Source organism: Scophthalmus maximus, chromosome 3 (assembly GCF_022379125.1).
Source record: "Scophthalmus maximus strain ysfricsl-2021 chromosome 3, ASM2237912v1, whole genome shotgun sequence".
NCBI classification, from domain to species: Eukaryota; Metazoa; Chordata; class Actinopteri; order Pleuronectiformes; family Scophthalmidae; genus Scophthalmus; species Scophthalmus maximus.
In genome coordinates, this window is record NC_061517.1 from 23822391 (window position 1) to 23848727 (window position 26337).

The 26337-nt window shown below is 42.1% G+C and overlaps 1 protein-coding gene across 1 annotated transcript; it reads right to left on the reverse strand.

Annotated features, from left to right (window-relative positions):
* txnrd2.2 (thioredoxin reductase 2, tandem duplicate 2) lies at positions 1-25986 on the reverse strand. Its single transcript, XM_035640386.2, has 17 exons — positions 25891-25986; positions 24247-24312; positions 24113-24169; positions 23865-24009; positions 22740-22814; positions 20814-20892; positions 20401-20463; positions 20013-20083; positions 15598-15617; positions 15107-15198; positions 14837-15011; positions 8413-8549; positions 6063-6158; positions 5576-5668; positions 3584-3655; positions 3106-3203; positions 1-2395 (listed from the first exon to the last, which is right to left on the reverse strand). The coding sequence occupies exons 1-17, from the start codon at positions 25964-25966 to the stop codon at positions 2272-2274; spliced, it is 1539 nt and encodes a 512-aa protein (XP_035496279.1). The 5' UTR covers positions 25967-25986; the 3' UTR covers positions 1-2271.
* Positions 25987-26337: the final 351 nt, after the last annotated feature.

The following is a 26337-nucleotide window of genomic DNA, read 5'->3' on the forward strand; positions in this document are numbered from 1 at the left end:
TCAGTGGGCGTCATTACTTTAATGGCGACTGTGCATTCCAATGTCTTATTACTTTACATATAAATTATGTATTACAAAGCTTTACTGGGAAAATGACACATCTCTATTTACAACTACTGAAGTTGGCAGCCAGTAGACATCAGGCCTGCACTCCCCAGTTTTGGGTTTTAGCGCAGGCCATCATTAGCTGGCCGACCTGAAAGTTGAACCCTGACCCCCCCCCCCCCCCCCCGCGGGGTTAGGGGTTACACGTGTGAGGTTAACTGGTGTATAAGTCTCTGGGCCTGGAGGAACTGATGGACAAACAAATCAAGAAATGTTAGAGATTTGTACCATTTCATTATCGTGCGGGCGAGCGGTGTGTATAAAATAACAGAGCAGATGAGACAAAGCAGGAGGGAAGTGGAGGGTAAAAAAGAAAACAGACATTACAGTTCCACCAACTGCCTCGATGACTTCCCTCACGTTGCCTTGGGCCCACCCTGGGGTCTCTGAAGTGGCTCGTTAAGCTCGGGAACATCGACTCAATTACCCCGGGCAAACACCCTCGTACCGCTCGGTGTTGTGTTGGTTGGCTGGTTGGTTCTGTCTGTCCCCTGGCCATCCTACCCCCCCCCCCTGGCCCCTGCTGCGCAGCACTGCAGCATGTGAGACCTCTGTGCTCCGAGTGATAGAGTCAAGCTGTTCCCGCTGAGCGCAGGTCAGGGTCCTTCAGTCAGCACCTCGGCCCTGAATAGAGCACACAGGAATCCCCCTTCCCTCCCCAACCAGGCCTGAAACTCGGCTCTCTCTCTCCTGTAGCCCCGGTCCAAATAAACCTGGTAGCCAGCTCTCTCTCTCTCTCTCTCTCTCTCTCTTTTTGCCTTCTCCATCTCCTGGCACGCTGTCACTCCCCTCATCGAAATCATTAATCAGACTGGGCAGATTAGACTTCAAATAAAAATAAATTACAACCACCGACCCACTCTTAGCAGCCCCGGATTCTGTTGCAGAAACCTTTATTGACAGTCCTCCTCCACCTCTACTTAATAGAGCCACGATGTCCAGCACAGGCAGCTGGTTGAACATTTGGGCACTTTGGCAAACTGTGGGGTCTATTACTGCTTTATTGACACAAACAACTCGCCTTATCTTCGATAGCGATGACTCTTGAGGCCTAACCTGTCACCCATGTAAATACACAACAGATAACCCTAATCAGTTTGGCACCAATAAAGCCAGTCTGCTTTCCAGCTGCACCCAAAACACACATTTTTTATAGGGATTAAAGGGATTAAATGTGCAACCCGAATGTATTCAGGCTTATATTTAATCCAGTGACTACTCTATCCTGCCTTCCCGTCTGGGCTCAGAAGAAACAGGGAGAATTGGAGGGCAATAGTGCCACCTTTAGGTGTGTCTGAGTAGTACAGCAGTAACAGAGCTCTCGCAGATATGAAATCAATAGATAGGGTTGCTCTGTGCCTTGGCTGTGGCGTCCACGTAGCTTTTGACGGCACATATTTGTGGTCCATCTACATTCCAAATCATAAATTGGGTTGGAGGAGGTCATGGGAGGAAGAGAAATAGTCCTGGGGGTCTGCTGGACTCTGCTGGGCCCTAAACAAGCCAGGGCTCCACGGGCCAGGTCCTCGCTAGCTGACGGACAGGCGGCCTGCCGACTGTTTGTGTGTGTCCATGGGAAATGGGGCGGTGTCGCTGCGGCGACGGCTCTGGGGCCATCCATCAGTGTCACGGGGGGGCGGGGGGTGTGTGGTATGTGTCACTTCCAAGACTAATGGACAGGAAGTACAGGCGGAGGAACAACAATATTTGCAGAATATATATTGAGAAAAAACGTTAGGTCTACGTTTCTCCGATGGTTTCAACACAACCCTGCGCGCAGGCCTTAATCCTGATTGATGAGCCTGTTTATTTAAAAGAAGCTCACTCTGCGGCCCTCGGCTCTCGCTAACCTGGTCTGTAACTGTGCACTTTTAGAGCATACACACAACATGTATGTATGTGGGATTAAGCATAGTGTTGGTGATCAGATGATGTATCAGAGACCCTAACCTTGGCAGCCATGAATAGCCTGAGATGAAACCCTACTGCACAGGAGGTGCAATCATCAAATCTGAGAGAGCGCGGTGAAATTGGGGGGCCATTTTGGAGAGAGAGAGAGAGAGAGGGACAAGGAGAAAGAGTGCAATAAACCCAGGCCTCCTTCCCTTTACCCTTACAGAGGGACCCTGTGTGCTCACTTGTGTTCAGAGACCGAGGCGCTTAACCTCAGCAGCCGGTGACAGTGGCATCCAGGCCCGAGCGCTTGGTGATGTTGACCTTGACCACCTCCTCTGCGCAGGTTGGATGGATGCCTACCGTCTGCAACAGGTGGGAATACGTTGCCCCACACCTGAGACACACAAACACACAGAGGGTTCATTCAAGTAGCTGTTACTCACACTGGCTCACGACTGACACCTGTGTAAATCGACTGTGCTTTAATAAGTCCTGCAATTTTGTGCCATCAGTCATTTCGTAAGAACGTGTTCATCCTCCGTATGGTGCGTAACTTATTCTGTAACGAAAGCTTGTGTCTGCTAAGGACCTCAGAAAGGACCCAGCTATGAATTTTATCAGCGGTGTGTGTTTGAGTTTCATTGAGACAGTCGGTCGTTTATATTTCTTGTAAGTCAGGTATTCATTTTCGGAAAAAATGACTATCAATGAACTGATAAGCATCACCATACCAAAATACCATAGGTCAGATGTGCTAAATCATACAATGCATTATTATTTTCAAATAAAATCCTGCAAACAGTCATTTTTAGATCTGACATCTTCTGAAAAAACAATACGTTCTTTCTCTAATATTAATGTGACATTTTGATTCACTGAAATGTATAACTACCTAAATGCATATGTGTTAAATGTGGGTTTATATATTGAGCACGGCCAAATTGAAATCAAATCAAGCCAAAAAAAATAGTCCAGAGTATCTTGCTGCATCTGAGAATAAAACACATACGTCATACGTGTTTGAAATGTGGTTCTGTGGGACAGAAATGCAGTACAATCACGAAATCGACCTAAAATATACATTCTAGAATTTATCACACTTACTGGAAGCCCATCGCAAAGCCCTGTGTGACTTCTCCAGCGTTTGGACCAGTGAAGTGTAGACCCAGGATTTTCTGATCTCCAGCTCGCTCGCACACCACCTGAAGAAAGTAAAAACACAAATCCAAGATACGAAGCTGAGGTAAACAAGGTGTTGTTGGTTAATGGTAATTTGCATTTTCAGATAATTTTCATCTTTTTGGCCACTGGTTAAGTCAAAGGTTGGTGAGATTATCATATAGTTAGGCGATGAGCTGATCCCTCTTAAAATGTCTCACAGAAACATATCACACACACAAAAAAAAAAAGTTTTATATATATATATATATATATATATATATATATATATATATATATATATATATATATATATATATATCTATCTATATAATATACCATTATGTGATATATAAAATATAAAAATGTCTAGAAAATCTGGTTCAAAATACCATATCAAAAACTCACAGCAGGTCGACCTTACCTTTATGTAACACTGGCTGGCATCACGCTCGGCCACAGTGAATTCCAGCGGCTTGTAGAAAGCATGGTAGACCTGCACAGACGTGAACACAAAGGACAAGTCGTATAAACAGATGTGTAACGATACAGCATGTTGTTATTGATTTATTTTGTGTTCGGCCTACAACCAATCAGTGCGTCACTGGTATTTAAATAGTCACGTAAACCAGCAGAGTTCAATAATGTGCGAACAAAATCACTGAGGGAGTTTCTGTCTCTCCTTGTGTGTATTTTTAACAGTGAGCCATTTTCTTTTTTTATTAACAGTGAACAGAGTAAAAGGAGCGTAAAGTAATTATGAAAATGGTGGCACTTGAGTTAATGAGCACTGTAATGAATTAACATCAAATGAGTAGCTTCTTACTTTTAGAAATGATGACAAATTTACAATAGAATCAGAAAAAAAGTATCCATTGAATTTGATATCAGGTCATAGCCTCAGTGGCTATTTTTTTTAACCAGGATGGTCGGACAGTTGCAGATCCCTGTAAGCACTGATTATTGCACAGTTACAAACTGTGTTTACGCTTAATCAAAATGTCAGTGCCTACGTCACGTTGCCGAGAGATTTCCAAAAGTCCTTACTGAGCCGTGCGTCTCGTGTGTTTTATTCCACGGGGCGAACGTGCCGACACAAGTTGTGAGGGCCGTGCAGCTGTCGAGGGGGGGACTGGCGCTGCAGCTCCCCGTCAGATCTCCGCGCGCCTGTCATCACCCCATACACACCTCAATCAGGCCTCCTGCTCGCCTGTCAGTCACGGCAGCGAGCCCCACCTCGCCAGCGAAACCGCTTATCTGCAGCCTCGTGCAGGTGTTGGCTAGCATCTGGCACACTGTGCACGTACACAGGCAGGTAGAGCACAGAGTGGCTCGCTTTTGCATTGTGTATGCGAGTGTGTCAGTGTGTGTTTAAGGAGCGTATGGTTACTTTTATTTTTTATGCATGTTGATGGAAGTTGAGGCCTGCGCGGTATGTGGCCATTCATATATTTATTGGTGATAGGAAAAACTAAGAAACAGAAACAATGTTGTTATATTAAAAATAGTGCAGTGTACATTTCTGCATTCGAAACAGAATCCATTTCTTACGAATCAGATTAGTAAACTTTACAATGTAAAATGTAGCTGCAAATCAAAAACTTTGCACAAAAAAATGCGATACAAATTTTAACCATATTCAAATATTCATCTGAACAGTGCTGTTTACATAATCAACCAAAGTAAAAACATATGAGTTGATAAAATATAGTTATATTTGATGTGGCGTGTCACAGAATTGTGGGCACATTGTGTTGCTGCATAAAGCTAACACTGCCACGTTCACTTAGGCATCTATTCCTGGTGTATAATTGAAAATCATGCACATACTATAATGGGAAATGTTAAATTATATATTTTTTTTTTCAAATTTGAAGAAGTCACTATGCCAAACTACCAAATGAAATGCAATAATTTGGAATCCTGTTTGCCAGACTCAGCTAAAATGGAATAATTGATGGAGCGGATGCCGATTCAGGAAGACGGAAACCGTGGTTGTCTTAAGCAGAAGTATTTATTTTAAGAGCTCAATATTGTGGAGACTTCCGGTTCGCTACACAGATCAACAGAATCACAGTGTTCGGCGTCCAAAGAAAGCCTGCCCATCCCTGGTCGCTGAAGTGTATTTAGTTTTAGAGTAATGTCGTCATCTCCCCTCGACTATGACACCCCGAGAGAGACTTCAGCTGCTCAATGATTGTTTCGACTTGCCATAGATGAGATGACCTTGCTTGGTGCCTGAGAAGACTCGTCTTAACAGTTTCTCAGGGAGGATAAACGAAAATTCGTCAACACCAAAGAATTATGGATTAAAGTTGTGTAATGTGTAAACGTGTCCAAAATACTACAAATGCATAATGGAAATATTTACAGTTGGAAATGAACTGCTTATGAGAGTATTATAATGACTCGTTACCTCTATGCCGTCTTTTCCATGCCTCTTCTCAGCCTCCTCCTCAGAGAGACCTACACAGCCGTACTCGAGAGGGGTGAATACTGTGGTCGCCACCTGCCACACAAATACACACAAGGAAACATTAACTGAAACCTGTTCTGGACCTTATTTAGGTCGAACACTTTGAGTCTGTTAAAGGGAGGAATACATATATGAATATTAACATATCCACCATAATTACATTTTTTAAACTTGTTTATTTGACCTGAAAACTATATTGAACAGTTCGTCAGTATATCAGTCCAAAAATCCCCCAGCTTTCTTTTCTAGGGAAACTAAACAATATATGATAACGCCTGTTAAGACTTGTGGAAGGATGAATTTCAGTGTATATGAGACGATGAAGGATGATGATATATTGGAGCATGCTGGTATATTTATTTAAATCCAGTTATTTACCTCTAAGGCACCATAAAACTAGTGTGCTGTGTGTGTGTATGTGTCTTACACTGTCGTAGTTCATGAGCTCAGTGGTCTGACCAGCCAATCTTTGGGCGAGAAGCTTTCCTGCTTTTATGGCTGTCGGGGTTAATTCCGGGCGACCCTGAAACAGGAGACAATCTGATTTATTTTGGTACATCTGTAAACACATAATATCTTGGCTGGCGTTTGATAACGCAAATGTTTTTGAATCATTTTTTTTAACAAGCTCTGTTTACCGGAGGTCTAAACCATTAGGTTTCATTTCAGAAATATTTGCCTGAGCACATTCCTTTTTTAATCACTGGGTGCAGAAATAGTGTAAATACAATCAATGGATAAACCGTCAGTCAGTGGACTGACATAAGTGGTGAGTGTTAAACATTTAAACTATCTAACACTCTAACACACACAAAAAAAAAACACGCTACTTCTGTGTTTTTGACTTTATAGCTTTGGATGCCAAAACAGACAAACACACAGTCAAGAAAATACACACACACACACACACACACACACACACACACACACACACACACACACACACACACACACACACACACACACACACACACACACACACACACACACACACACACACACACACACACACACACACACACACACACACACACACACACACACACACACACACACACACACACAAAACTGAATGGTACAGGAAACAGTAGGGCTGCGGGGCAATTCTAAAGGCATGACTTCAACCTGTTAAATCACCAGCGCACATCCTGTTGTCCAAAACATCCCTTGCACCTCGGCATGGATATGGATGTGCACTCTGGTGTTTTAGTAACTGTGTACACAACCAGACAGCATGCGTCATTATAATGCATTTCTTGGCACTCTTTCCTGAGATGAAGAAAAATAAAAACAACACTGGACAAATTGAGAGCTATATAAACCATCTTGTAAAAAAAAAAGAAGAAAAAAAATGAGCCTCCCTGCTGCTGTGAAAAGCTGACAGACAGATTGAGGTGAATCACAACTCATCAAAGCCTGCTGTCAATCAAAAGGATGTTCCGCAAGTGTGTGTGTGTGTGTCAAGAGGCCTGGGAGGCAGGAAGGAAGCTCACAGCTGGTCGTGATGAAAAAACAACACTTCCATTACTTTCAGCAGGTCTAACTAGTATTAACATGGCTGGTTCAGCTTTGAACACACGGTGCCAGTGGTTATGTTCATTTAGTATTCAGCCTCCTGACAAGGACTCACTGGTGTAGAATCTGTTTTTGTTTGATGTATTTTGGCAAAGAAATGTTCTAGCTGTGAGATAATGATCCTGCATATTTGAAAAATTATCTTTTGTTTTAAGATAACTTAATTTTGACAGTGTTTTGTTATTAAGTTCATACCTAAACACTTATTTGATGTCCACTTCGACATCAGACATACTAGAAGTCTTATTATTGTTCATTTATAGTGTGGGCCTATATATGGTAGTTACAAACTGTTTTTAAGCTACTATTTGCATCTCTTAATTTCACAAAAAAATACCTGTAGGTGGATTTGTGGGCACACACCTGGGGCTGTTAGAAATTGAATATGTCAAAAATGTCATTTGTTTCTGTGAATTGAGCTCTTCACAAGATTATGTGTGTGTGTGTGTGTGTGTGTATATGTGTGTGTGTGAATATATATATTCATATACATATATACAAATACATAAAAACACACACACATATATAGTAAAACTAAACTGAGTCTAAATAAAAGCTGAGAAAATTTTACTGTCTGGGTGGAAATGAGTCATGGAAATACATTGGGAGTTTTTTTAGCAGCGGGAAAACAGCTTTCGCGACGAGCAGTTCTTGTTCATACTGTACATACAACATGACCAAGATCTGAAGTTTTGAGGAGCACCTTTGTTTTATGATTTCCAAATGGATTTACAAACATCAGTGGACATTGGTGTTATGAAGTCTCACAATATGCATCAGTCTGTGCTTCCAATTGACTGATGCATAATTCTATGAGAAAACGTAGTATGATGTTAAAGGTATAGAAAATAAACAAATTTTGGACTCTGCTCGTATCTGAGTGCACTTTCTGTTTATATTTGAATAATATATTAGTATTAGTTTACAACCACAATTAATTCCAATCAAGTATTCATGTGAAAATCACAAAAGAATGAGGTTTCAGTATTTCCTACAGCTGTTATCGGTAGGTGTATTATTCCTGATTCCTCTTCCCAGATGCGACGGAGCTCTGGACAAACAGTAATCGCGGTGGGCGTGGACTTCCAGTAACTCTGGCACTGTGTTGACTTCCATACTCTAAATTAAGAGTGCTTTCCCATTGAAGAATGTTGTGAGGGACGTTTCTTCCGTGAGATGTAACATGTGTTAACAAAGCCTACCTCACCAATGTCACCAAACGCATAGATGTTTGGCACCGAGGTGGATTCGTCAGCACCCAGAACGATTTTCCCCGTCTCCTTGTTGAGTTGCACGCCAAGCTTGTCGAGGCCCAGGGCTTTGGTTTCAGGGGCTCTACCTGAGGTCCGTGGGAGGAAAACACAAGGAGAATATTACATTATATACAGTGTTCATAACAAACTCTGCTCGGATCTTCAGTCCTGCTAATGCCCTACACAGATAATTACAGTAGTTATCAAAAACCTAGGTACTAGAGAGAGGGAGGTTATCAGTGTTCATAACACCAACCACAGTATGAGAGAGACAAGCGCTTACTAAAACTATATCGTTGTCTAAAACTAATAGGATGGCAGTTTTGTCTCGGATTCACCGAGAGGGAGTGACAATGGTCTTCCATGAAGCCTAACCCTCAGAAATGATGACAGAAATTAGAAAAAAAGACATAACTGCTAAAAATGATTAGTTGCTAATAATATAATTAAAAAATTATTGTTTTCATTTACATTTTATGTAAATAAATGTTTCTTTTCTTCATCCAAGTTGTATACATTTGCTTGTATTTGTTATGTATGATAAAGTTTATGGTTAAACTAAAATATCAAGCCTCAATTACATTTCTTTGTCATAGAAGTTTGTTAAAGACATCTTAGGACTCATTGACAGATTTTAATATATATACCGATGTATCGGTATCTTGTATTCCCTAATATCGATATCGGCCCCCAAAAATCCATATCGTCATAGCTGCAATGACAATGCTAAATTGCTGATGCTTTGCATAATAATACATATGTTGGTAATCCTGGTTACCTGCTGCCAGCTTGGATAAAAATGTAAAAATAATGTACTGGTTGTGAGCAAATGTGAGGATTTCCTGCTTTTCTCAGATTTGCATCATTGTAAATCTCGCTGGGTTCTAGACTGACTGCAAGTTGGACAAAACAAGCAGTTAAATGAAACGTCAGTATTAATGTTGACACTTAAAAACAAATAAAGGTCCAGCTCTGATTTAGAATTCTTAAGTTGGGAAACAATAACATCTGGCCAGCTAATAGGGAGCGCCCTATCCAATCGATCCCGTGGGACACACCAAGGTGCGATTTCTGACACTTCCTGGGAGACGGTTGACTGATGCTGTCGACACAGAGTCTCCATGGCGATGGAGCATGAACCGCTCGCTCCTCCGTCCTCTCCATTGCTCCTTATAACCTGCCTGGGTAGCATAATAAACACCCAGCCCTGAGGTACCCATGTAGATGCTATCGCACAGCAAAAATAACAAACCCCTGAGACCCTTTTTCCTGACTGGAGCCGAAGAACAACGCGCTCCCCCTCTTCTCAGACCAGGGGGGCTACAGGGACCTGTCTAGTGCTCCACAACATGGGTGGTGGAATCGGATAGAGAGCACAGAGGAGGAGGAAAGAGGGGAAGTCAGGCAGTCAAGACCATTTCCCAAAAGCAGGACTTGTTTTTTTTTCGCCTTTTATTGCTGGAATAGTCTGTATTCTCTAGTTGGTGTGATGTCTAATATTATACAGTTTTCTGTGATCGCAATCACATCAGATTTCCTCATTTACATTTCTACATTGAAGATACTCTTCAATCGCCCATTTCTATTTAAGGGAAGTATGTAAATGATTTATTATGATTTTATTTTTCAATACAATAATGTAGTAAGAAGCAGATTAGCATGTTCACTAAGGTGTTTGTCAAACATTGTAACTTCCTCCTGTGACACATCTGTAACTAGTGTGTAAATCAGTTGATCATAGAACAGCATATAATAGTAAATTTTTTAGATACTTTGTCTCTATCTGCAGATGAAGACCATGAGAAAGAACGGAGTGGGTCTTGAGTTTTTTGCAGGGAGGTTTTGCTTCGTTCTGCTTCACTCATGATGGAAAGTTACTGTTTTTTTTCTCCTCCTGGAAACTAATATACCTCTCAATGCAACTCCACCACTCACCGATTGGTCTGAAATCCAAGAGTTAACATATAAACGCACACGTTTATACATAAGAACCTCTAAATACTCAGAGCGTGGGGGATTCGTGTCCATAATGGTTTCACATCCTGTCGAGGGTTTACCTCCTTGACAGCTGCTGCAGCTGAAACACTAAATACTTGATAGTTTTTCTCCTTTAAAAAATATCATATTTCAGCATCGGTTACTACAAAAGTGTCAGTGTGGGCCGAGAGAGAGATCTGTATCGGTCGAATCTGACTGGTAAGTATAAACTTTCCCTGTACATATCAGGCGTTCCTGTCTGTGCTGAACTGTGGCAGTGACCACGGCCCCATTGTACGGTGACTACACAACAACAGTGAGCTGGCTGATAAGGGGACTTGGTAGGAGCCTGGACACACACACAGACTGTGGTCCAACACACAGGCCAATCTGAACAAAGCCTGTTGTGACATTAAGAGGAAGCCTCCAAGACCGCTAGGCTAATTAGCCACAACAAACCACCACGAGCTGAAACGAGAGCTGGACACTTATCTGATCAATCAAATGAACAAAGACAAAAGGCAGAGCAAAGTGCGGGGGAGACTGTTATTCTTGGGAGAATAGATTGAGCGGGACGCCAAAAAATTGATTGGGCGGTGCTATCAAAGGCCGAGAAGGTTTTTATTTAGTGATGAAAATCCATAAAGGGGTAACTAGCTGAAGAAGAAAAAAAGTTCTTAATGTCTGTGGATAATAAAAAGTGTCAAGAGAATGGGAAATGTCACAAAAGACTAATTACATTGGATTTATTTTACAGTATATGGTGTGTTTGGTGTCCACAAAAATGAGATGTGTGCAGCCTAGAAATTAACTTACAAAGTTACAACCAACATTTGTAACTTTTGCTTTCAGCTTGTTGATCATATCCCACAACCATGTTCGTTTAACTCAGAAGAACTTTCTTAGCCTTTATTAATACTAACATTGCAGAATTAAAATACACTGAAAACTGATTTTCTTAATCAACTTATTTCCACAGACTGATGTAACAACAAAAACACATTATTTCAACTTAAGTTTGGTTATTTCATAGGAGAGATTTCTGTATTTGTGTTTCTCTTTGATGGTAAAAGGGTTTTGTCAGAGCTGTCAGATCACCCACACAGTCTACGTGAAGCACATTAGCTGAGGTTTGTTTTTACTATGAAACGCTCAAGTATTTTTTCCCAGATCCGCTTTAATGATTTGACTGTTGCTTATTTATAGATGAATATCTAACGACTTTGAGAAACACTTTAAGCCCCAGTGTGTAATATTTGTATTTTTCTGGCGGCATCTGGTGGTAACGTTGCAAACCGCAACCAACTGAGCATCCGACAAGGGACACTTTATGGTGGCACCCCTCTAATTCCATTTCTGGTGTCCCGCAGCGCTAGAAATTCAACGCGAATGCGACGTATTCTGGACCGTTTTCTGCAACCGTATTTAATGCTGCGTTCTGTTATATCTCGGAACTCGGACGCCGAAACGCAGCACAACACGACATGGCGATTTACACGGAGGTCGGGTCCCCGTAATGTTATTATATTTAACTCATTCAAAGTTGACGAAGAAACATTGATTCTGTGTGATTATACATATATGAACACATAGCTGTGGACAATATATTAAATTTCTGTGAATATGTTCTTCTAAATATTATACATTGTAGCTTTAAAGTTTTAAAAAGCAAATTTACAGGGACTTTTCAGCCTCGCTGTTAGAATTAGCTTTTAGTACAAGACTCGGCTAGGTCACCACAGAGCTTTAAACATACAAGTGTAAAGTGTGTTTTTAAGGTGTAAATTCATGCAACTTTAAAGGAAACCTGGTCGATTTCCTTTTCTCTGTAAAGATTCAAGATTCTAATAATTTCTTATAATTGAGAGCCACAACTTAATTTGACAGTAAAAAGACTTGTGTTGTAGTTATTTGTAGCTGCACAGTTTCGCATTAATTCTGTTCAGCCAGTACTGGGTTTTGAAAGCTGCTGCTGTTATCTTTAGTCAGAGCTGATATTCAGTGACTCACATTAATCACTCTTGCCCAAAAAACATTTCTGTAATATGATTTAATAATGAAAAACATATACAGTTCCTACTTGGGAAAGTGGTCCCATAATATTGAAACACACTCAGTATAATTTTGATCACGTCCAGTTAGGTTTTTGCAAACCCAAAGGATGATGCAGAAAGATTCAGAGACAGAAGAGCAACATAACATCAGTAACTTGAACTGCGAAAGGCAAATGGCTTTTAAAAACTAGGAAATGTTTTTTACGTGACATCCTTGAGTACTGTAGAGCAAATTGAGATGGGGGACTGACGTGTCCACTGTCCGCATGCAGACAGGAAGTGTGGAAATGTTCTGTTTTCCGGTATGTTTCTGTGGGGCACACCTGGACAGGGGAGCGGCCATGAGGCCAGGAAGGAGCAGGGGAAAGGTGGAGGCGGGCAGGGCCGCGGAGAAGGATGTAGCAGACGCTGGCGATACTGTCCCCCCGGTCCCCTCTGGCCTTTAATAACTCCGCAGAGGCCTGGGTCACTGCCCGGCCCCTAGTGTAAGGTCGCCGTAAAGGGAAGTGGCCTTGTACTCATAACTCCTGCTTGCACACATCAAATAGCAGAGGCCACACCGTTACTGGTTCTCACTGAACTGTATGGGAACAAAAGCCGTCATGGATATACAGTACGTGTAGTGTAGTAGCACCAAGAGAGGAAACTGCTGCTGGTATTTTGACATTTTTCGGAACAATTTCCTTTTGATCAGCAAGACTGGAAGTTAAAGTTGCAGTGATGAAAATTTTGCTGCTGATGATATAAGCTGTGACGTGGACGAGGCTAAAAACTTGACCATAAGGCCTTGAGAGTTTTGTGCACTGTGAAATGGGACAAATATAAAAAAAATAATTTGAGTTTCAAAAGTGCTGGACAGAGTGTGGGTGAGAACTCTCACTCCCTTCAGCATCTCACGCACGTCATGACAAATACCTCCTGACACATGCACTCAATGCAAATATCATTCTCACCAGCAGCCTCATGTCAAAGACGATGTGGGAATTCAGCCACGGGTGAGAGGGACGAGCGTCATTTCAGCTGCAGGGTCACGCACATCCTTGTCACTGTCACACGCATAGAGCGAAAGGACCCGATTTCCCTCGCACACACACACACACATACACGCTCATAAAGCAAAAAAACCTGGAAGTCAGATTTTCGGAAGCGCGGCGTCGTCTTTCAGAGCACTCAACACAAATAAACCGACGGCCGTGGCTCTGACAGGATGTTCCCTCCATTGTTACCCGCTGGTGGAAAGGTAGAAGTGAAATGATGGAACAGCGAATGTATAGATGAGAGGGAGAGAGAGAGGAGGCAGAGAGCTGGTGGTAATTGCAGTCAGAGGCCTGTGGGCAGGGATGGCAGTGACAGATGCAGGGTTTGTTTCCGCAGGGCTGGCATGGGCAGGAAGGCAGAAAGACGGAGAACAAAGAGGGGAATTTGGTGACCCTGTGCCTGGGTGCATCCTGCTCCATCCTGCCCCTCTCCTACCAGAGAGCCAGAGAACCAGCGGTGGGTGATTAACACTTCCCCTGGCCTTTCCCATCACTCAGGCTTTATTACTTTGTTTTCATCCCTGATTTCTTTTGCTATCTGCTGACACTGCACTCTATTGAGGATGACAATGAAATAGATGGTGGCAGGGAGAACACAGTCACAGCAGTGCTTTATTTCAGGGATATATTGTGACCTCAGCGGGAAACAATACGGGTGGTGACTTACATGTGGACACGAGAGAGGTTAATTACCGTGCTGTACTCGGAACTGCATTCACTATAAACTCAAAAAATTTCCAACATCAGGTGTGTTAATGCATTTCTAAAAAAAAAAAGGAGGCTCCATTATTAAAAGGACCGTACCAGACTAATTCAAGTTCGAGTCGATGTCACGTCTCAAATCAGTCTCTTTTCGAGTTCATTTGAAGATCATTTTTTGATACTGAATCATGTGAGCTCACAGTATATTGGACCTACACGATTTGCATTGCTCCTGAGAGAAATGTTATCAAAAGTTTCGACTTGCGTTTAGGCCCATTCACAGTCAAACAAGCAATTTGAAGACATGGTGCCTTTAGAAAAATACCAAGAAATCCATATTTTCGGACATTTTTATAGACCAATAGAGTAATTGATTAATTCTTGTAACATTAGACTCGCTCGTGTCCTTGTCTCAAGCCTGCAGCTCTGACATTTCCCGTTTTCTATTGCCAACACAATGAGCCACGACTCCTTTAGGGATTTATTTGAACAACCCTTTGACCTCCATGTGAAGGGGGTGTTGTTTCCAAATTAAATTAACTGTCCCTAAGAAGTGAGACACACACAGACACATGCACAACATTTGGTTACGAACAGACTCACCAACTGCCCATAAGACTGAGTCGAACGTGTCCTTGTGATCGTTGCCTGTCTGGGTGTCAGTCCAGGTCACCTGCAAGGCTCCGGAGGAGAGCTTGTCCACTCTCTTCGGGACACACTTCCATGCAAACTTGGTGCCGTAGGTCTTCATGTAGTCTGTCACCAGACCTGCAATTTGCTGCATGAGGAAACGAGAAAACCCAGCTTCAAACGTGACGGAAATCACAATCGTGACGTTCGGATCACCCAGGCTGGCGCACAGGCAGCAGTTACCTGATCAAACCCCCGGAGGGCGATGCTGCGAACCATCACGGTGGTGTCCATGCCGACGCCTGTGAGGAACCCTGCACACTCCAGAGCCACATCTGAGCAGCAGCAGGTTAAGGATTCAAGTGCTTGATTTGCATGTACAGAAGGCGAATAAACACAAAGACTGATAGTCTTGCACAACAAGTCGCCTAAAAAAGGAGGTGAAATCACAGTCACACAGCACCTTAACAAGACAACGGTTAAACTTAATTTTGGAATGATGTCATAATTTGCCAAATAATATGTACACATAGCAATGCATCTTCCACTGGAAACCTTTCTGACTGGTCTCGAGGTAGCACTAATAATAAGATATACAGAAATACAATTCCAAACTGATCTGACACTGATGTTACGCTTTATTGAGTCAATAACTCCACACTTTCTCAAATGATTACCAGGGGGACTTAGGCCTTGGCTCCGTTCACAAGGCTCTCTGTCAGACAAAAGGATACAGCTGGCTCCAACCACAAGTCTGCGTAAAAAACAAAGGGAAGAGAAGCTCTCAGCTGAGCCAATGATACGATAGAAATACATTTCATCATTTGTTCGGCACACTTTGGCCAAATCAAACAAAGCAAGTCCAAAGTTGAAAATGTTTACTTTAAATCCTGGAATTAAGAGAGGCGATGAATTACAAAAACGTTATAACCTGAGAGCGAAGCCAAGAGGTGTGAAGAGAATGTACAGAAAAAGGGGACAAGCACAAGCTTTGTGTGTCAACGAATGTGTGTGTGTGGTCCAGGTGAATCACAAGTCTAATCCAGCACTGACATCTGCGCTGAGGAGGGCTAATTGCTAGCATTTAGGCTAATCCCTGCGGATGGGGTGCGCCATGTTCAGGGCTCAAGTCCGCACATCGGGCCGCTGAGTGAAGCCAGTCACCCGCATGGGTGATGAGGCCCCTCGCTCCCCTTGTTTTTTCCACTTCAGCTCAGACCTGCCTCCCTTCAGCTCGGCTACACCTGACAGCTCTGGGTGCCTGCAGCACTTCCTGCCCCTGTCCAATGCGGACGCTAACCACTAAAAGCCCCCCACCCCCCGTGCCCATTTAGCCCCCATGTCGGTGTAATGCACAGCCGTGCTTAGCACGCATTGAGAGGTGGCTTAAAGCAGATTAGGCAAAAAGCTTTAGCTTGATTCTGTCTACACTTTCATCACTGAGAAACGGTGTCCTTTCCCCCCCAACCCTGCTGTACAGGTGCACCAAATATCTCAACTAAAAGATCCAGCTGATTAGAATCTTAACAATTCTTTTCTACAATGATGATGTATATGGAGGCACATTTGAGAAACAGAGGTGATGATTGCTAACTATCTTAATACAGAGAATCTTAATAAAATGTTGTCTTTGCAATTTCTATGCATTTAAGGACTGCTCAGCCATATAAGAGAACATGGGTCAAATCTAGAGCTGCAGCAGTTAATTGATGAATTGATAAGTAACCGACTACTAACTTAATCGCCAAATATTTTTCTAATCGATTAAGTAGTTTTTATGAAAAAAAAGAAGGAAAGATTCTCTCTTTTTTAAACTTCTGAAACGTGAAAATATTCTCTGGTTTCTTTCCTTCTCTATGACAGTAAACTAAATATCTTTGCTGTGTGGACAAAGCATTATATCATGTCGGAGACCAAACAACTAATTGATTACTCGAGAAAATAATGGACAGATTAATCGATAATGAAAATAATAAGTTAGTTGCAGCCCAAGTCAAATCTAGTGAAGACCAAGGACAAATAAGAAGAACTCAAGTTATAAAATGCATACAAGTTTTTTACATGTAGTCAAAAACATTTGAGTGTATAAATACTATTTCCACACATGAATAAAAACAGTTTAAAATAAATAGACTCTTATGGTGACCAAGGGGAAATCTAGCCTGACGGACCTTAGCAGTTTGATTTTAAATGTGTAGGGAGGGCTGTTCCAACATATTGTCATGTGGCCAGCTGCATAAAAGTTTAGTAACATGAATCTGGTTTCCCGCTCCCCACTTAGATTGTTATCTATGTTTGAGACAAACTGCCATGCTAGATTAAGGAAAATATCACAGACATCAAACAGTCAAAACTGCTAATGTGTTTAATGAAACAAATGTGACGCTGCCAAAGTGAGAAAAAAGTGGCGGCCGTCTCATCCACACATGGGGCTAATGTCTAATATAACGCTGGCCTTAGAAACTGGACAAGGAGCCGCACAACAAGCAGAAACGCTATAAAACTCTTGAGGCTCGGCACTGTTGGTGGAGAAGGAGCTTGGGCCAAGGTCATTCCACAAGTTCTGTGAGAGGAGGTTTTCTACTGATTGTCTGTGGCTGCTTGTTATAACCTTGGACGGGGCCTCAGAAGCCTCAACAGTGATACTCAAAATAAAGATTTGGATTCTCCTCTGTGTGTCTGTCTACAAACGTAGATTTTGTTGCAAGCAGAGGTCTGATACGAGTTAAGTTTTGACAGTTTTATTAAATGTTGCGTACGCTTCCTGAAAGATTTTTTTTAGTTCAGACGGTCTCATGGGCATGAGAAAAAGGATTGATTCACCCATTAAAACCATCCTTAATTCAATGAAAGATGAGCAAATTTAGTGCTTAGTTTGAGAAAACTTTGATTCAAAGTTAAAGGGGCAGTAAGCAAATTCTGGAGAAAGCTTGTTTCTCTCTCTGTTGTTATTGTGAATTTACTGCTCTGACCGGGGCCGCAAACCCGAGTCCTCCTGTATGGGAGACCGACGCACTAACCACTAGGCCTAAACCGCAGAGTTTGCAGCGTCGGCCGCCAGCACGTCTCTTAATGTGTCGACGAGGGATTTTTACAAACTGCGCTCGCAGTGTTGTGCAGTCTGCACCATTTTTTTGTTTTCGATTTACGAAGCCTGGGCTGAGCCGAAAACCAGGATTTCTTTTCGGCGCACACACAGAAGCGACAGCTAACGGGCGGTGAGGAAATATTCGCTGATTTTTACAAAACGTGTATAGCTTTCCGAATCGCTTACTGACCCTTTGATGCATATTAACATGAAATACTCCATGAGAGACTCCAAGATAAATTTCAATGAGCTCCATTTTTGTCGGAGTAATGAAACTCCGGAAGTGGCACTGAGACCAAAATAATACTTATGATTAAGTACAGCAAAAACATTTTAGAAGGGCTTCTGGTATGATAGGCAGGCAGTATTTTTCATTGACACTTATCACTGATACACTAAATACATTTTGAAACTAAACAATCTGCAACAAATACAATTATTTATACAAAGCAGATAACAGTTTAACATGTTCAATCATATGTGGTTTTGGCAAAGAGAATTAAGTTGTCTGCTGCACTTCAACACTTCAGGTGTTATATTTTCCTATGTATATTTCCTGCTTAAGTCTATTTGACATATTTTCATGAGAATAAATATGCAATATGCCATTGTAGAATCCATACACTTCACCCACAACATGAACCAACATACTCCTCTATCTCATACAAGTACCGTCCCGTCCCTCGACCAGTATCAAGAGTCCTGTGGGCGCGTGCTGCGTGCTTTCTCCCAGTAGCATTATGATGGCAGCCGCTCTGGACTTTGGCCCTGGGGCCAAATCTGTCATTTAGCTGTGTGTGCGTTCCGAGGCCCATTAGACCCCCATCACTCGCTTGGACACCCCCCCCTCTTACACCTGCCATACCTGCAGAAACAGCCCTTTGGACCTCACCTGCACGACGGCTGACAGCTCTGCGGCACAACAACATCTCCGGCTCTGGCTGGTGTGTGTGGTTTAGAACCCCTTATAGCCAAAGATAATGCTAACCCATAGCTAACCCCTTGAAGCCTGCAGGGACGGCGAGGACCCCACTAACCATCACACACTCTTACATGAAAGGACTTCCTGCACTCAAGTGTTCTCTCTGAGTGGATAATTCCACTTCCTATACAAAAGTGTTTCATTGAAGGGGTGAACGCTACAGTGGTAATTGTTTAAGGACGGTTCACATCGATTTGTGGACTATAAATGATTTTGTGTTGCCACCAAGTGGCTAAAAAGCAGAATAGCACAGAAAAAAAATTATTCACACGCCACGTATGAAAAACAACTATGGATGAACCAATGATCCTGAACAAGACAAAGGGGATAAAGTGCTGCTTATCAACTGAATAATAAAATGTATAAACTCTACTTATCAATCAGAATGATTCAAATCTACATTCAAAAATAACTGATCATGAAAAATGATTAAAACCGCCAAGCTGCGGTGTAGACAGCCTAGATACACATGAAGCTTGAATATCCAAAGTTATTACTGCCGCTTATCTGTCTCCAGTAAACAAACAACCGCCGTGGACCAGGTACACCGCAGCCACCACCGCTAGTCACCGACTTGCGCGTCGTGCCAAGAGGAAATGTCGGGGAAAGACCAATTAACCGGGCGATGACAGGAGCTAAATGGTTGGATTAAAGGGCTTGTTCTGTAAAGGTCAGGATGCACGCCGCTAATCTGAATCATGAGGCGAGGACAGGCTGACAGGAAAGGAGAAAAACAAACGGCATGTCACTGATGAGTGATTACAGTGCGTGACAGTAGGACACGGTGTGTCAGCGAGCAAGGTGGCGCCCGGGGAAGAGTGGGACATTAATACTGCAGAGGTTAGAGGCTGTTTCCCTTGTGCCTCTTTGTGAAGAGGATACTGCCAACAATCTACACAACCTACACAAAGTGAACTAATAATATATATATATATATATATATATATGTGTGTGTAATGCTGCTTGACTACCATTATAGCTTCTCAACAGAAAGGGAGGGCTCCAGCTCCAGTTTGATAGAAGAGTGTGCGTGTAGGCAGGTGCGAAGGTGTTTGAGAAAACAAAAAAAGAGTCCTCACGTTTTTCCGGGAGACTTTTTCAGCCAGAATATGTCATCGCTGGTAATGCCATGCTCCATCGCTCCAGGGACCTGTGATAACAGTTAAAAGAAGTGAGCATAACCATCAACCTATCAGTCAGCCATCATCAGCATATCTATCAAGAACTGATCGCTCTCTAAAAACCTACTATCTGCGGTGTGTCGAGACTTGTGTACTCTATGTCCCATGATGGAATGCTTCCGGACCTCACTTTAGGCTGTTTTGTCTGCTGTTGTAGGTTGTCATCCCCCCCCCTCTCTCTGTCTCTCATTTGTTCTACCCGGTATCCAAACCAACCGAACAACAAAGCACTGGCAGAGAAAGAGACAAAATATCTCAGAGAGATGATAATAACAGTGGTACTTACATTTGTAGGGCACTTGGGCCGTCCACCTGAGGCGATTACGACGTTCTTGGCAGTGAGGATGGTCTGTACGAGAAGGGAAATGAGAGGTTACTGTCTTTGTTCGTATCCTTCAAAAAAAACAACAAGGAAATGTCAAATGACAGCAAGTGGTCTCCACAGGGTTGTGCATTCAGGCGACGATGGAAACGCTCTGAAATCACTCAAACAAGAGACGGCACTATCAGCAGGTATGGAGTTGTCTGTACGAAGTAAGTTAGGATCCAAAGATTGACTTTGAAAAAAAACCAACAACATAGAATTGATTTAAATGCAAATTTTTAACAGAGAAAAGCTTAACATATGCAAAGTGATGGCAGAATTTTAAGTGTATAAAGAAATTGATTGATTAAAGTAAAGGTGAATTATCAGCTGACCTCTTTTCCTGCTTTGGATAATCCTTTAACAGTGTGTTTATCCACCAGACTTCCTTTCAGGTTCAGATACTTCACCTTCCTGCAAAACAGAAAAGTTGCACCGAGTGGTGCATTTTACCTACGGATGTGAAAACCACTAACTGTTGCATATTTACTCACAACACCCCACCATAGTCACTACTCACGTATTTCCTAATTATTCCCACTACATATTCTTTACACTTCGTCCTTAACATTAAGTTCACTCTTACAAAATGAAACCAAAAAAACATGATTTGAACAAAGGATTAAGTCAGTCAAGTACAACTCACACAATCTGATTTTATTGCTTGCAGAAAAATCTTAATTACTATTGATAAAAGTATGACGATTATATGTTATCATTTATGTCTTTTATTAATTTATTATCATTTTATATTTGTATTTAATCCAACTGTGTGAAGTGACTGAATTGCGCTGTGCCAACTATGCTGGTCTGAAAACACCACCTAAGGGTGAAACTGACATTTAAAAGGAAATATTAAAAGCATTATTAACATTCAGAATCGAGGCAAATGATCTCATCTGACTTTAAACATTTGAGGTAAAAAAAAAAAAAAAAAAGAAGAGAACATTCATGGAGAGGAAGACACCTGTTTGCCTTCCAGGCAGTCACTCAATCAACATGCAGTCGCTTACTAGGAGTCCTTCAGCTGTTGCACGCATAATACATCATATCTTTTCTACAGCAGTGAAACAAACTAAACATCAAAGCCTGTGATGGGGCAAAACCCTCCCCTGGAACCCCTTAGAGGGGCAATGAGCGATACACGTTTTGTCAAAAGAATCAGTATAAAATTTCTTCACCGTCCGCTTAGATGTCGCTTCTGTGTCTGCACCGGAAAAAGAAAAGAAAAATGGGTTTTCGGCTCAGGCCAGGCTCTGTAAATCCAAAACAAAAAACTGCGTGTGCAGTTTGTAAACATCATTCCCCGACACCCTAAGAGACGTGCTAGTGAATGACACTTAGGCCCTGTCCCAATACGCCCCCTCCCCCTAGATTTGAGCCCTAGCCATAGAATTTGCGCGTTCCCGAGGAGGGGTAGGGTGTTCCAATACTTTGGGAGCAAGACGGAGTGCCTATTTCCCCTTCAAATCATCCCTCAGCAGCTAGCCAGCTCGGTACCTGACTTCCAGCCAAGGGAGTATCATGAATTACCCAGGATACCTTGCGAACTCAGCAAGCGACGATTCTTCTGGTTTGTGTATTTCTTCTCCGTTGATTCATCAAACGGAGATAAATCAACATAGCCCACGCAGACGGCAGCACAACTGCTGGGATCGGCATTTTAAAACGGAATAAAATATAGTACCTTTACTTCTTCTTCTGTAAGGTTTGATGGCAGTTTACAGGCAAAGTGTATTACCGCCATCTACTAGACTGGGGTTCAATCGCCACGTCGATGCTGCATGTGACGTAGGAGAGCACGTTCGCTACGCTAATTTGCATTATATTAATGATAGTGGTGTCCCATTTCATAGGGCAATACCTTCACTCTCACTTCCCTCTTTGAGGGGACTCTACTGTGGAGGGAACTCGTAGCAAGTGTTCTCGTTAAGGGGAGAGGATTGGGACTGGGCCATTGACTCAGGGGGTTTGGCCTAGTGGTTAGTGCGTCTGTCTCCCATACCTGGGGCTGTGGGTTCGCGGCCAGAGCAGTTAAATCATCAACAACAACAAAGACAGAAACAAGCTTTCTCTGAAAACGCTTACTGCCCCTTTTAGACCAGCTGAAACAACCTACAAAATAATAGGAGCATTACTTACTTTTAGGTGTTTTTTTTATTAACACCTTTAAATTAATAAATGAATGAATGAATTAAATGAAACACCATCACTGAATTAACCAAGACATGAATAAAGCATGCAGATCTGGTCTCACTCACTTGTCCTGGAGCTGAACTCTGTGACCCCAATTCAGGGACCTGACGTGGTTGTGAACAGCCTCTGCCATGGTGGCCCTGGAAGACACGCCACAGGTAGTAATGTTAAAGGACGGGACACATGCACTCCAGGAACAAACTAATAGTGCATGTAGAACCTCTTCACATGCGTTTTATTACTTTACAGTTCAGTAATGGGACATCAGATAAAGAAAAGACGACCATATATAAACCATTGGGATAAAAACCCTAAAAGACTTAGCTAAGACAGATTATTGACTAAGTTATTTTTTATTAATTGGGCAAAAGTGACTCACTCAAACCATTAACACACTTTGTTCCAATATTATTTTGTTTATACTATTATTAGGATTGACTTTTAAAAACATCCAATCCAATGAAACAATGAGAACAGAATGGACCACAATGTAAAAAACACTGTACTTGCAGTATATTATATCATATTTTTCACCATGCAATTATTGCTACTGCTCAGTATTAGAGCTGCAACAGTTAATCGATTAATCAATCGACTACTAAATTAATCGGCAACTTTTATGATAATTGATTCATCAGTTCAAGTAGTTTTTATGAAAACAAAGTCAAAATTCTCTGATTACAGCTTCTTATATGTGAATATTTTCTGGTTTCTTTGCTCCTGTGACAGTAAATGAAATATCTTTGGTCTGTGGACAAAGCAAACATCATCTTGGGATTTTAGGAAACACGATCGTCATTTTATGACATTTTATGACATTTTATGACATTTTATGGACCAAACTTATCAATTAATCGAGAAAATAATCAACAGATTAATTGATAATGAATATAATTGTTAGCTGCAGCCCTTCTCTGTATATAGTATTTATATTTTGTACATACCTATTGCTTTTTTATATATTTTGCTATCCACTTTGCTGCTGTAATGCCCAAATTCCCCCATTGTGGGATGAATAAAGGATTATTATCTACTTATATTATCTCAATAAACCTTGACACTGTCTTACTCCAATTCCATCACTAGATGGTGCCGTTCAGCTACTAATTCTCTGCATCGCTAGACGACTTCTCCCACTCGGCTGATAAAATACATTATGATGCAGCGTCTTGTGCTCGAGTTGGACCCACCAGTCGTGGCAGACGGGCCCTGTGATCTGCCAGCCGTACTTCTTAGCATCCTTGACTGCGGCGCCAAGCAGAGCAGCCTGGTGCATGAGCTTCTTAGGAATGCAGCCAACGTTAACACACGTACCACCAAGACCCCACTTTGTACCTGTTTAGAAAAAGAGCATTTACAGAGGATTTAACAGTTTAATCCTTCAAACTGCAATTTGTATTTTTTTGTAATCAACTGTCAACATTAAATTACATGTTACCTTTTACGGTCGGCTCCACATAATCTAAAACAGCAACTTTTTGTCCCAACTGTGCGGCTGTGAACGTAAAGCATATAGTGAAGCACAGATGCCCAAAACATGGAGAAATAACAGGCGTCTAAAAAAGATCTCACCTTCTTTGGAGCAGGCAAGCCCTCCTGAACCACCACCAATAACAACCAGGTCATAGTCATACTTCCCTGTGTGGTTGTTAAGAGACAAAATAGAAATTATATAAATGATAAAACTGATTAGCCTAATACTGCTGCGTTTACATTCCATATGAGTTTGAGAGGAGTGGCACACTTATCACCAATCAAACATCTGGCAATTTCATTTGAACTTGGGCATGACACACACACACACTTATTCTTGCTTAACTTTGGTTAGTTTGTTGGTCTAACTGATCATATGACAATATTGCCGACACACACACCAATTCAATAGGGATAATATTAGGGATGGCCCGATCCGATATCGGTATCGGGGCAATATTGGCCAAAACGACTTGATCGGATATCGGAAGAAATAAGAAATAAAATCCGATCCAATACATTACAGTAAACATACCAAATAAATGCCTATTTACGTATCTACTAAGCCTTGAACGACATTCCAGCATCATATTTTTATGTTAATTTATTATTATTTGATTCACAATTTACAGTTGTTTTTTGCTTGTTTGAACGGCGCTGACCATAAAACATTCTGCCAAAAGTTCTGTGAGAAATAAAACAGCAGTATTCCATAACTCAGTCATGTTGCAGGGTATGTATGTCTTCCCTTAGGGGAGTTGATTATTTGTTTCACAGTTGAGATGGCCTGGTTAAGCAAAGTGCATAATGAACAATGCATTATTAATATTTTATTTTATGAGTCGGGGTAAAACTTGTATCAGATTAGTATCGTCAGATACTCAAGGTTGCAGGGCCGGTATCGGACGCGGGAAAGTGGTATCGTCCCATCCCTAGATATTATGTGGCACGAAACGCAATGCAGATGGGCCGCAGCGGCAGAAGAACAGAATCCTGAGCCTGCCCTTGGATACGGATTCAACAAAACTGGACCAGTTCAAATGTGGAAAAACATATTCCGGTCTGAAAGATGGATGGATGGATGGATGGATGGATGGATGGATGGATTTCTGCAGAGGCTGCAGGTGATCGGGCAGCTGCTGCTGCTGGTGGTGGTGGTTTAAGGGTCTGGGTCTCTCAATACTAATGGACGTGAGCATTGACGACCTCTGTACGCCCATGCTTGAGAGCCAATGGATGATGATGATGATGATGGGGTATGACAAAGGGATGATGTTCCCAATAACGTGCATGGTGAGTGTACGTCGTGTAGTGCATGTTTGAGCAGTGTCACAAGACGTCGTCTCTTTATCCTGAATTACTTGAGCAGGGGTTATTTTCACCGCAGCGAACGGATTCGTCCCTCCAATCAGAGCAGCTGTTCTTCGAGCTCCAGAGCATTGCTGGTTAGCATGGAAGTTGAACCGAGCAGAGCTAACAACGGCGTCGTTTCAAGTGTCGTCGCTCATTAGAGTTGAAGACAACGTCCGTGGCCCAGGAGGGGGAAAAGAAAATGACACGAACGAACAAGTCAAAAGGAAAACCCAGCAGACCTTCACCTAGCAGCAGCTGTCGGTGTCACAGTTAGCCGCGTGCTAACTGTAGCGCCTGCAAATATAAAAAAAAAACAAAAAAAAAAACGAGCCCGTTTTGTTTCTTCATATCAGTAGAAAGTATTAGAACAACGCCGCTTGTTGTATTTACCTGTCAGGTTTCTCGTCGAGACATACAAACAGTTAGTCCTTCTCCACCGGTGTTTGCCTCTGCACAGGGCCGCCATGTTGTTATTGCATAAGGACCCCGGACGGCTCTGTGGTGGCTACAAAGTTGCCTGAAAACAAATGGGGTCGTCAAAAAATGTCCCTTTAAAAAAAAGTAGCAAAGATTGTAAACAAAAAAATTGGAATATCAAGATACAAAAACAGACCGTTACACATTGGCTGTTATATCAACACATAGCAGTGTTTCCCATAGGATTTGAGAGACTATGGGCGTGGACGTCAGACCCTTTAGAGGTGTCCGGGGGCATGCCCCCCCAGAAAAGAAATGTGTACATTTTAAAGTTAAATCCATCCATCTGGTGAACTTTGATGGCAATTTATGAGGCTAGATCTATAAGAACTTTATGCTCTTGTAAACATTTGTGTGCTG

Excerpts from the sequence above, each read along its gene's own strand:
- txnrd2.2 (XM_035640386.2), bottom strand. The coding sequence starts at position 25,966 with ATGGCGGCCCTGTGCAGAGGCAAACACCGGTGGAGAAGGACTAACTGT. Across the intron at positions 15,618-20,012 it reads AAAAAGTCTCCCGGAAAAAC|ACTTGTGGTTGGAGCCAGCT; the intron begins GTGAGGACTCTT and ends TTTTTTACGCAG. Across the intron at positions 15,012-15,106 it reads CCCTCCGGGGGTTTGATCAG|CAAATTGCAGGTCTGGTGAC; the intron begins GTAACTGCTGCC and ends TTCCTCATGCAG.